Raw genomic sequence first — 11,908 nt, forward strand, 5'->3', positions numbered from 1 at the left:
AAAAAAGAAATAAAGACAATGATAGAGTTTCAAAAAAGGTAATAAGAAATTAACAATGGTTAATATATTGCACATTGTTATCTTTAAAGTAGTTGCTCAGATTAGATACAGACACACAAAATGAATCAACAAATATAAGCACAACCTGATCTTTCCAAGGAAAAGATTAGTAGTATAACTGTGCTAGCTATCACACACACACACACACACACACACACACACACACACACACACACGCCATTTTGTTTTTATGCATGGGATTTCCAATATTTTGCCCATTTTTCTATTGCGTGGTTGCTTTCCTATTCATTTGCTTTGCATAGTTAGGGAAATGATTTTGTTGTCTGTGATATATTATACATACATGCTTAAAATAAAATAATATGTTTTTAAAATAATTTTTTGGGTTTGTTTGACATTTTGAGAATTATCTTTTGGTTCTTTTTTTTGCTAGGCAGAACTTTGTTTCCATGTAATCAGATTTATAAATCTTTTAACTTACATTTTCTAGGGTTTGAGTGTTAAACCCAAATTACTTAAAATTAGTTTCTGTTTTATGTTTGTATTCAATTAAAATCAAATTTGAGTTCTTGGCCAACAGACATTTTACCTCTATTAACTTTAGTGTAGTGTTCTGTAAAATGAGGGATTGGATTTTTTCATTTACATAGCCATCCATCATCCATCCATCCGTTTGTTTTTCACTCATTAATTAATTAATTAATTAATTAATTCCTTGGCACTGGGCTGGATACTGGGAACACAGACATGAGGGGTGGAATCTTACCCTCATTGTCCAGTAGAGAGAGATGGGGGACCAACAGGGACATCTGGTGTGCTGGGGGTTCTGATGGAGAGCTCCAGTGTGCACCCAGGGAACCTCGAATGCTGCTGCAGGGGGCAGAGGGGATGGGAATGGAAGGTGGGACAAGGCACTTCCAGGGAGGTTGAACTTGGACTGAGTCTTCAGTGATTAACAGGAGTTGTTCAAGCAAAATATCTGGGATGGGCTGGGGGGGACACCAGAGTGGAAAACATTCCAAAGAAGGTGGGAAGACTTGAGGCAGCTTGGGACCAGCCTGTGGGGGCTGTATCAAGTATGTTGGGGGTAAAGAGAGGGCCTCTTAAGACAGGGTGGTGTCTGTACCCCAGGGGTCCTAGATAGCTATGAAAAGCTTCTATTCAGGGCACCAACATGTACAGATTTGCTTTTTTAATGGAAGATAAAGTAATTGTTTTTAGTTGTTCTGGAATGTGATAAGGAAAGGTACGCTAAATGCTTCTTTGGAATGTCATCTAGTTTTAAAAATAAACATTGTCACTGTAGCCAAAACTCCTTTCTGAACCTCTCCCAAATGGTACCTCTCTGTGTCCCTTAAGCACTGGCAAGAATAGGGACCAGTGGGTGTACATGGCCCAGGTGCTTTGGAGAGCAGTCTAGGGGCACTAAGTGCTGTGGTAGGTGCACACACCCACATCATCTGATAGATAATCCAGCTCTGGGCAATGGAATTACCGGCCTAAGGTAAGTAAAGGTAGTATGACTTCCTGCACAGCTAAGATAAAGATAAGGAAGCCCATAGCTATTCCATTGATGTGTGCTGGAAACCTCACACTCCATCACCAGGAACCATCATCAACCCACTGTGGCTGTTTTAGACCCTACCGGGACATTGTGAGAAGAAAAGGCCAGAGCCAAGCGGGTCAACAAGAATAAATCTAAAAACACATGATACTGAGTTACATAAAAGCACAAAGCAAGAACCTGAAGAATTCATGCATCACCCCAACATTTCTTAGGAATGTGCAGAAATGGTTTTTCATCCTTTGAGAGACACATAGTTGTTTAGTGAACACACAAACAAATGCATCCGAAGGATAAGCATCCGGGTCCCAAGAGGAGCTGTGTGGGTGTGGGCCATGGAGTAGACTGCAAGGAGCTTACTGGAGCTTGGGCACATGGGTATTTTCTTTCTTAAGTGGAACGGGGGCACATGCTTGTTTTTCATATTATTTAAAATATTTTAATAACAATTATCCCAATATTTCCCAACCATTTCACCATGTAATTGATATAAAAATCATGAATGGTAATGAGGGGAAGAAGAGTTGAAGGGAGAAGAGGAGAATGGGGGAAAAAAGAGGAATCAAAATATACCATGGACAGGTGCAGATTCCCTAAGTTGAGTACAATCATGATGCGTATGTCTATCGGCACCCTCCTCCCTTAACCCCTGTGTGGTGGCTAAGAGCCCAGACTCGGGCCAGGCTCTGATCTGAATCCTGCGTGCAGCTTATCTGGTTAACCTACATCTCAGTTTTCTCCAAAGAAAAATGGGAACACCCCTAATAGGGGTGTGATGCCCAGGGTTAGGGCAGCTAAAGTATGTGAAAAGCTGGGGAAAGTGCTTATGAGGATGAAGAAGAAAAGGGACGAGGAGAAGGAGGGGTAGGAAGGACAATAAAGACAAGCCTTTTGAGAATGATGCAAATTTCAGTTGTCCTGAGGTCTGAGAACAATTCCCTCTGTCCCTGCTTGTCTTGTTGTACACTCTGTGGCAGTTAGACAGTTGACCTCATTAAACACAAACCAAAACAAACCTATTCAGTTTTATAGCAGGAAAATAAGTCTCCCAGTTCATAGGCGAACATTATGTATTCTAGGATTATTCCCAGAATGATTAGTAAATGCTTCCCAAGTTGTGGATCATGTTCCACTAATGGGTAATGAAATCAATTCAGTAGGTTATTCTACCATGAGTTTTATAAAACGAAGGAGAAAAGGGTAATTAAATACAAGGGAAAATGTCTGAGGCCATGTTGAGTATCAAAAGTCAGCATGGTGTTTCAGGACGCATTTGTTTCAGTGCTACAGATCCAGATCTATCTGTGCATATTGCATTGCTATGTAAATGAGTTTCATAGTGGGGAGGGGTTTACCAAAAAAGTTTGAAAATAGCAGCTTATAATGAATAGAATGATTTGTTCTAATGGTGTTTGTTAATAGGATCTCAAGTCCGCATCTTGTACAGCAATTAACCACTAAGAAGAATATATGCAGTGTGCTATTTGTTGAAATTGTACTTCCGATTTGATTTGAAACTGTCTCATTGCTGTTTATTTTATTTAATAAAATTTTGGAAAAAAAAAAGAAATCTATTCCTGTACAATAAAAAAAAAAAAAAAAGAAAAGAAAAGAAAACAGCAGCTTAGAAAGTAGTTTCAAGGCCGGGAATATAGTTCAGCTGCAAAAGCACCTGCCTGCAAGCACGAGGTCCTGAGTTTGATTGCTAGTGTCAAAGGAAAAAAAAAAAAAGAAAAGAAAAGAAATTCCAGTTTCAGTAGGTTCCTGAGCGATCCCATTTTTCCCTCATGACTGTCTGTGCCCATGTAGGAGCTGGGCAGCCTGGATGTCTGAAGCCTGTGTTCTCTCTCCCTTCCTGCAGACTCAGCCTCTCAAGGCCACCTGGACCTCACCCAGCTCATCGGCGTCCCACTGCCCTCCTCTGTGTCCTTTGTCACAGGCTATGGTGGCTTCCCAGCCTACAGCTTCGGGCCTGGTGCCAACATTGGCCGCCCAGCTAGGACCCTCATCCCGCCCACCTTCTTCAGGGACTTCGCCATCAGTGTCCTGGCCAAGCCCAGCAGCACCCAAGGCGGGGTGCTTTTTGCCATTACTGATGCCTTCCAGAAGGTCATTTACCTGGGCCTGCGGCTCTCGGATGTGGAGGACGGCCACCAGCGAGTCATCCTCTACTACACAGAACCCGGCTCTCACGTGTCCCATGAAGCTGCTGTTTTCTTGGTGCCTGTGATGACCAATAGGTGGATGCACTTTGCAGTGATCGTCCAGGGGGAGGAAGTGACCCTCCTCATGGATTGTGAGGAGCACAGCCACGTCCTCTTCCAGCGGTCCTCTGGCCCCTTGGCTTTCGAGCCCAGCACAGGGATCTTCGTAGGCAGCGCAGGCGCCACAGGGCTGGACAGATTCACTGTAAGTTCAAGTCCATTCCCAGCAGATCAGAGAAGCCAATGAACAGAGTCCCAGTGCACTAAATACCAGCAACCATTGTTGCTTTTATTTTATTCTGATGTCCTTAAAAAGGCATGTGTGTTATGTGGGACAAACACTGTGCCTGGAGCTCAAAGGACCTCGGTTCCTGCACTCTGTATTCCATTAACCTGCTGACTTAGAAAACACATTCTCTGGTTCTCTCTGCTTTCCTATCTGAACATAAAGATAAGAAAACCTACAATATAGACTCACAGAGTTAAGTGAGATACAGAAAAACACTGTACATTTCAGGCTATGGTTTAGAAAGAGCACGTCTAATTGCGTCCTTGGATACGGGTGGCCATTGCACTTGCGGAATTTCCACTAAGGCAGACAAATCTCGAATACTGAGGTGAGAGGTAACTTCTCTCTCTCCTTTTGAGTAATGTGCCCTGAACCAAAACATCAGAAAACTGATTTTCTTCTCAGAATGGGCTTTTGTGAATGAGCTACTGTAAAGCAAATGGCGTAGTGACCGGAGATGTTCCTGGCACTGTCTCCTGATCAGTCCTCGGTAAAGCAGGCCATGCAGTGGGGTGGAGTGTGTGTTTATTTGGAGGGCAGGAGAAGGTGCTGGAGCACATGTAGGATGTAGTGTCCAGGGGGAATTTTACGGGCTCCTTTGGTGTCTAGGGAGTTGGTGGGAGTGGCGGCTGGGAGGCTGCTGTGGCGCCGCTCGCTCGGGATGAGGCTGTCACTTGCTGGGAGAGAGAGTTGTGCATCCCAGCACGAGCTGCCCACCCGGGTGGCCCTGTACACACCTTTCTGGCTAAGTGGGCTCCTATTATAGTGTTCCACAGAGATTCCCCAGGACAGGGAGCGGGCCGGGAGATAGAGGGGCTCTCCTGTCACAGCGGCAGCTGCACATCCTCCCGCCTGTCCTTTCATTCGTTCTCTGTCACATGGGTGCCCCCTTGTCCCCTGTTGTTTGCACTGCAGCCACATATTCCATGGCGCCTCCACCTTCTGCTTCTTTGCAGGGGTCCATACAGCAGCTGACCATCCATGCTGACCCCAGGATGCCGGAGGAGCTATGTGAAGCCCAGGAGTCGTCGGTGAGCTCCTTCCCCCCTGCAGCGGCCCTGTAGCCCTGGCAGCCACCAGCCAGGGAAGGGCTGGTGCCCAGCAATTCTTCCTCCTCCGTGTCATGGCATCTCTCAATCCTCTCATCTTGGCCAGTGCTGGCTCAAGGCCTATTTTGGGCTTTTGGCTTTTTTATTTTATTTTATTTTTTTCACTTTTTAAAAGAGCTTCATCTCTCTCTCGGGTGGAAGGGTTGTATGTCTTATAAAGTGTTAGGCAGTCAGTGGCAGTCAGTGGCCTGGTTTCCAGCCTTCCTGCCAAGAAGGGTGTCAGAATTCTAAAATCAGAGTTAGAAGTCTAAGCTATTCTGGGTGTAAATCCCTATAAAAACCAACCTAAATTTAAGTTCATTTTATGCCTGGCAAGTGAACCAGTTCCTAAGCAGGGAGAAGGGTGGGCAGGAGAAAAGATGGCTTCCTTCCTCCTCCCTTCCCTCCAGGATTTACTGCATGCCTGGAGGGTGACAGCCCTGGGTGGATGCTGAAGATAAAAGGGGTAGCGGGAAACTGCCCCCCTTCCGCTGGCTCCTGGCACACACTCACTTACCCAAAGCAGGGACAGCGCTGAGTGCTGACACTCCAGGAGGTCCTCAGATGCAGCTCAGTAGGCCAGGGAGCAGGAAGAGGAAGGAGGAGCTTGAAGCAAGTCATGTCTGGAAAGCCTTCCAGGCAGACGGGAACGTGCTGCCAAAGCTGGAAGCAAGCAGAAGGTGGCATCTCCCTGGTGTCTTTAGGTGGTACCAACCCCTAAACAACTCCTGGGATAATTTCATTAATTTAGTGTTATTTTAAAAGCTGTCAATTGAGTTGGGAACATACCCCAGGGTATGTTTGGTCCTAGGGCCTGTGACCTCGCCCGGCACTCGTGGGAAGCCTGCTGCAGGGAAGCTTGTGGCCATTCTTCTGTACACTGCCATTAGTATTGAAGAAGTAGATGTCACTCAGCAGCCCAAGAACGAGAGACTGGGTGCAAACACCAGAGCATACAGATGACTTGGCTGCCTCTAGGGGGCTGGTTATAAAGATCAGGTAACAGCAGGATGGCTTGGGATGTAAGGGTTCCTGAAGTGGGATTCCAGTGACAGTCTTGCAAAGGTAGGATGTGACAGGAACCTGGACAGAAGAGCAATTGGTCTGTTAGAATGTAAAGTGATTGGTTTTTGTTTGAGCAAAAAATAGTGGAAGGAAACAAAAAGAATAACCAACCAGGCCTACTGCACATGCACTGTCTCTTCAACTGCACACATAGACGCATGCCGCAGCTCCTCTGCGGGAGTCAATCTGTAGGTTCCTTGTGGCCCCAGTTGCCCCATTCCTCTGTAACCTGCTCTTTCTGCCCGGCATGTGGCATGGTTTGTCTCTGCACAGGCATCAGGAGAGGCCAGTGGGCTTCAGGAGACTGACACCGAGACTGTCGCTGAGATCTTAGAGGCCATCACCTACACTCAAGCTCCGGTGAGTCCAGGCTGGGTCGGCTGCTCAGGGCTGATGCTCAGGGCCCCAAGTCTGAAGTTTCTGTGCTCTGATGTGAGCCTAATCATTGGATCTTCTGGGGAGGTTAAGGTGTCCTGGCCAGTGGGCATTTTCAAACACCCCAGGTGAGCTGGTGTGCTGTGTCCCTCAGGACCCTGTGCACACAGCCACCAGAGTGCTGCCCAGAGGCGCACATTATGCTCTGTGGCTCTCTAGCTCTGTGGCCTTGGGTAACTCACTCGTTCTCTTTGAACTTCAGCTTTGCTTCTGCAGAATAGTGATGATGATAGGTCTAGCTCATAGGATTGCTGGAGTGTTAGACGAGGTACTAGAAGGCTGAGTCTCTGCCCAGTACCTGAGATGATGGCCATTGTCACATTTCCTTGGGGCTCCAGCTCTCATGGCACAGCTGAGCTCACTCTCCTAGAGCTGCCAATTACACCTGCCCGCCCCCCAGAAAGGCAGCCTTCTGTGAGAGCGAGGGCTCCTGCCTCCTGGGAATGCACTCTGGCCAAAGTGAGGAAGAGGTTTCAAGAGCCCTGAGCCAGGCTATGGGGACAGTAAAGGAACCCCGTTTTGGTCAGAGGAACAATGAGCACAAAAAGCACCAGCTAGCTCCCAGCTGGCCTGGCTTACTCTGAACTCATCTCTGATGAAAGAAAAGTATGCAGATGGAGAGAAGGCAGAGGCCTTGGCCTTGTGAGCAGAGGAGGGTCGCAGGCTGCTAGCGATGGAAGGATTTACTGGTCCCCCCTTCCTGACAGAAATATACAGAAAGGGCCCTTGGTACAGATGGGCACACTGAGGCCCAGGGAGAGGAATAGACTAGCCCTGGGGATGATGGTGACTGGGGTGGTGGCTGCTCTGGGCACTGCTGTGATTCTGTGTGCCCATTGGCTCTGGGATGCCCGACGAGCAGAGGGCAGAGTGGTCCTTGGGACTTCAAGCCTGATACTACCCCCCCATACCACACCAGCCTAAAACTTGGGGGAGGCTCACTCATGCGGTGATGCTTGTAACCCCTGTTGGTTCCAGAGAGAAACAGGAAAGCATGAGGCTCACAGGTATGCTGCAGAGCCTGGGGGAGGACACTGGAGTCAGGGGCATGGGACGGGGATGGAGAAACGATGGGAGAAAGCAAGCTGGTGCTTTCCATCACCACTGGCGGAGGGCAGTTTTGTCCGTGTGACTTCCAATTCCTTCCAAGGCCCCTGCAGGGGAGATGGCCTCAGCCCCACTGCACAGGTCTGGAACTGGAAACCCTGCAAGCCTGGGTGGTTCTGTGAGTCACATGGTGTCAGTCAGGACTCAAGCCTGGCCTGACTGGCTTCCCGAGTGGCTCCCCTCCCAAGACAGATTTGGGGCCAATAGCAACCAGAAACGGGTATGCAGTCAGTCTCAAGACAGCCTGAAGAAGTAAAAGAGAAAGGGTGGTGAGGGATCTGATAGGTGACTTCATTGGAGAAATTAATTTATTCACAAAATGCTGAATAAACCCAGGAGAAAGCCCACACCATGCGCTGTGTCCTTGGGTATCGCCACCCCTCCCAGGCCTGAAGGAGGTGCATGCTGGAGATAATTAGTCCCCCCGGAGGACCTCTGGGGTACACTGCATACTTTCTTGCTTTTCTTCGGGTTCCACTTTTAAAGAGCACTGGTGCAGGGCTGGGGATATAGCTCAGTGGCGCAATGCCTGTCTGGCAAGCACAAGGTCCTGAGTACCAGAGAGAGAGAGAGAGAGAGAGAGAGAGAGAGAGAGAGAGAGAGAGAGAGAGAACGAACTGATGCAGAGTGAGTCCCACAGGTGTGGGTCCCAGGTATGCCACTCAGTAGCTGCTGACCCTCCCCCAGCGGTGCCCTCCCTGGGTCTTGGCTTCCTCCCCCGTCACAATGGAGCAAACCTGCTTCGTGGGGTGGGCATGAGGTGGCTGAATGTGCAGTGCCTGTCCAGGCAGCTTAGGATGAATGCTCACTGTGCTGACCTGCACGTGACTGGCTTGTTGCGAGGATGGAGCAGAGCCCAGCACTGGACCCAGCAGGGCACCCTGCTGATGCCTCCTTACTCTTGAGCCCCTTGCTGCCACCTCCTTCCTGGTGGGTGTGGCTGGGACTGATAGGCATGCCGAGGCCTTGTAGCTGTCCTTGGTCATTAAGCCGACTCCCCCGGACCCCAACTCTGGAGCTGACAGTCCTGCAGGTGCTGGTCCTCACACACCCCTCCTTCTGTGCGTGGTTGGTGCCTGGCCAGGTGCTTACATGTTAGCCTCCTTTTCAGGAAGGATAGAAGAGGACATAGAGGGGAAGAACAGTGAGCACTTGGCTCGTGGCCATCCAGCCCGAAGGTGGCAGAGCCAGGCCCTGGCTCCAGATCAGTCACACCACTTGTGCTGGGGACTTCCCTCTCTATCTCTTGGAAGGGCTTCGTGGCTCTTTTGGCAGCTACCACCTACTACAGGGAGTTTCCCTCTTCATCTCAGACGGCTCCCTAGCAGCTCTGTCTGGTCCCTTCATGGCGCTGTCTCACTTCCCTGTCTTGAGCCTTTTCTGCCTGCTACCCTCGGAGACTGGAGCTATAACCAGTAAAATGAACCAGGGACTTTCTGTAGGGCTAGGAATTAAAAATCAGCCTTTCTTGCCCTCTTCCCTTTTTAGGGCCAGAGCCTTTTTGCATTTCTGGGAAGTTCCATCTTATGCAGAATTAGAATGAGCAGTGCCCTGGTGGTGCCTTGGGGTCACCTATTGGGGGAGGGAGGACTACCTTTAGGCACAGATGCTCACGCAGACTACTGATCTGGACGCCATTCGGCCTGAGGTGAGGTCCAAGCATCTGTATGAAAGAACCCTGCAGCAGGGTGAGGATCTCTCTTCCGGCCACCCCTGAGCCTTCATGGTGTTCCAGGCACCCAAGCTGGGGCCTTCTCTCTGCTCTCTGGGCCTTGGTTTCTTTCCCCATCCCTGCCAAGCCCATGCCTGCCCAGCCTGCTCTTGCCTTGGCTCTGCAAGTCCATGTGTCACATTGAGCCACGGTTGTTTGTGTGTGCCCGGTGCTCCCCCAGGGTCTAGCAGTGCAAGGGCAGACAGATGCCCTGACTTCTTTATTCATTCCTGTATCTCCAGGATGTGGCACGGGCCCCCAGGGCTCCAGGGCTGCAGGACGTGTGTGTGAAATCAGTATCTCTGACTATGTGAATACGAATGTCCGCACAGCCAATCACACTTCTTTATTAACTTGAGTTATTGGTCCTAAGACTCCATGTTTGCTTTCTCACAAAACACAATGGTTCCCCATTTGTGTTACCCTGAAAGCCTACAGCTGCGCGCCTGAGCCCCTTGGCCTCCCCACAGATGGCCAGCTTACCAGATACATGTTGTAACCTGGAGCAGGACCCAGAGGGGATGGCTGTGGCTTGTCTGGCTAGGATTTGCCAACAAAGCTTTTGGGCTGGAGTCAGTGGTGTCACTCGACCACCCCAAGTGACAGAGCTCAGCCTGCCACTGCAGGTCCTCCTCTGCTCCTGCAGCCCAGCTTCCCCCACATCCCTATTCCAATGCCCAAATGCTTTTGGAAAGAGCTCTGTTTGCAGCCACAAGTTGCCTCCCTTGAGGTAGAAACAGGCTTTCCTGGGCTCTCCTGTAGCCATTGGCTTCCTCCTGGGCCCCATGTGAAGGAGGAGAAGCACCTCTGGAGCAGGGGTCCATACTACCCATCTCACTGGGAGGACCGAGTCTGCCCTGAGCAGTTCCTGCTCAGCCCCACCCCCAGTCCCTGCCTCATGGGCCCGTGCAGTGCACCACCAGCCTCCTGGCCTGACTTCCACTCCTCTTGCTCCCATTGCCACCGAGTAGACTGTTGAGGATCCACAGTGGACTGAGCCACTGAACAGCTTAGTGCCCTATAGCAGTACCCCTTCTTTTTTCTCCAAGCCCATCTCATCAATGGCCTAGTCCTCTAAACTCCTTGGCCCTCTTCCTCCAACCCCCAGCTTTTGCCAAGCTCAGGTGTCATGCCCTGACCTCACCCACCCTCCCTTTCACCGTGCTTTCAGAAACTCTGCTGGCTGTTAAAGGCCAGGCTCTCTTCCACCACCTCTTCCCCCTTTCCCTGGAGCCCTCCCAGGATGATACCTTCAACAGTGATTTGCTCTAGGTGATGGGATTCAAAGTGACTTTTCTATTTCTGTTCATCTCCACTTGCAGTTTTTGCAATGATGCATATGGAATATTTCAGTATTAAAAATAAACATGTGCTGAGTATTTCTACCCCGGAATATTTATTATTGTCCCCCTGCACTGAAAAAGAAGCCAGAGCCTGTGAGATGAGAGAACTGGCTCTCACATAACTTAGCTAATAAGTGCAGAGCTGGGATTTGACCCAAGGCTGACTGTGAGAACTGAGCCAAGTAAATCCTAAATTATATGGCTCTGAGAATCTCCATGTTCTAGATTCTGACATGAGGGACACAACCTTCTGGTACAGAGAGAGACACAACTGACCCTCTGGTAACAATTTAACCCTAAAATCTTAACATCTTAACACAGCAAAAATTTGTTTATTGTTCACACCACGGGTCCGATGTTAGTTTATTGTGCTCAGACACCCCCACCTCGTCCCTAGGAAACTCAGCCTTAGAGCGCGATGGTGCTCCTCCAGTGCTGACAAGCCCCACTCTCACCAGCTGCTCCTGGGTCATGTGGTGTCTGAAGTTTAGGACCTGCGTCAGGATTTCTGTCTGGATCTCTGTGCTGTTCTGTTTCCCGCTGTTAGGGTTTCGTTTGTAGGTTTGTTTGTCCCTAGCTGGTAAGGTTGGTTAGGATCTGGCTGGCTGTACAGGGCTGGCATTGTCCTGGAAGGAAACTTGCTTTCCTTCACCACCAGTGCACCAGAAGGGTTTGATTTGCACGGCATTGAGAGCTACGCCAGGTGTGTACACTTGCCCATCCGTTCCCTCACCACATAGATCCTTATGGAGCATCTTCTCTGTGCTGGCCTGGGATCCAGGGATCACAGAAATGTGGCCTCTGTGCTCAAAGGTCTTGAGTTGAGCAATCAGTTTCCTTGTGAATGGAGTGGGGCTGATGGCCTCTAGTGAGCACCTTCTTCTGGCCTGGGAGACACAGCGATTTTCAGGGAAACAGCAAGTGGTTTGGGCTTTCTTCTGGATTCGCTTAGCATCTGGTAGATAGATTAATTTCTCTAATGAAATTTTCTTGTTGTTGTTGTTGTTGTTGTTGTTGTTGTTGTTGTTGTTGTTCTTCTTCTTCTTCTTCTTCTTCTTCTTCTTCTTCTTCTTCTTCTTCT

The 11,908-nt window shown here is 49.3% G+C and overlaps 1 protein-coding gene across 2 annotated transcripts in view; it reads left to right on the plus strand.

Annotated features, from left to right (window-relative positions):
• Col15a1 (collagen type XV alpha 1 chain) overlaps positions 1 to 11,908 on the plus strand; it is a 107,609-nt gene that overhangs the window by 30,329 nt on the left and 65,372 nt on the right. For both annotated transcript variants that reach the window (XM_023705453.1, XM_023705454.1), the window contains 3 exons: positions 3,447 to 3,994; positions 5,035 to 5,109; positions 6,505 to 6,591. In XM_023705453.1, the coding sequence (XP_023561221.1) occupies positions 3,447 to 3,994; positions 5,035 to 5,109; positions 6,505 to 6,591 (710 nt within the window). The remainder of the gene's footprint in view (positions 1 to 3,446; positions 3,995 to 5,034; positions 5,110 to 6,504; positions 6,592 to 11,908) is intronic.

This window comes from Octodon degus, unplaced genomic scaffold (assembly GCF_000260255.1).
Source record: "Octodon degus isolate 3935 unplaced genomic scaffold, OctDeg1.0 scaffold00221, whole genome shotgun sequence".
Classification (NCBI taxonomy): Eukaryota; Metazoa; Chordata; class Mammalia; order Rodentia; family Octodontidae; genus Octodon; species Octodon degus.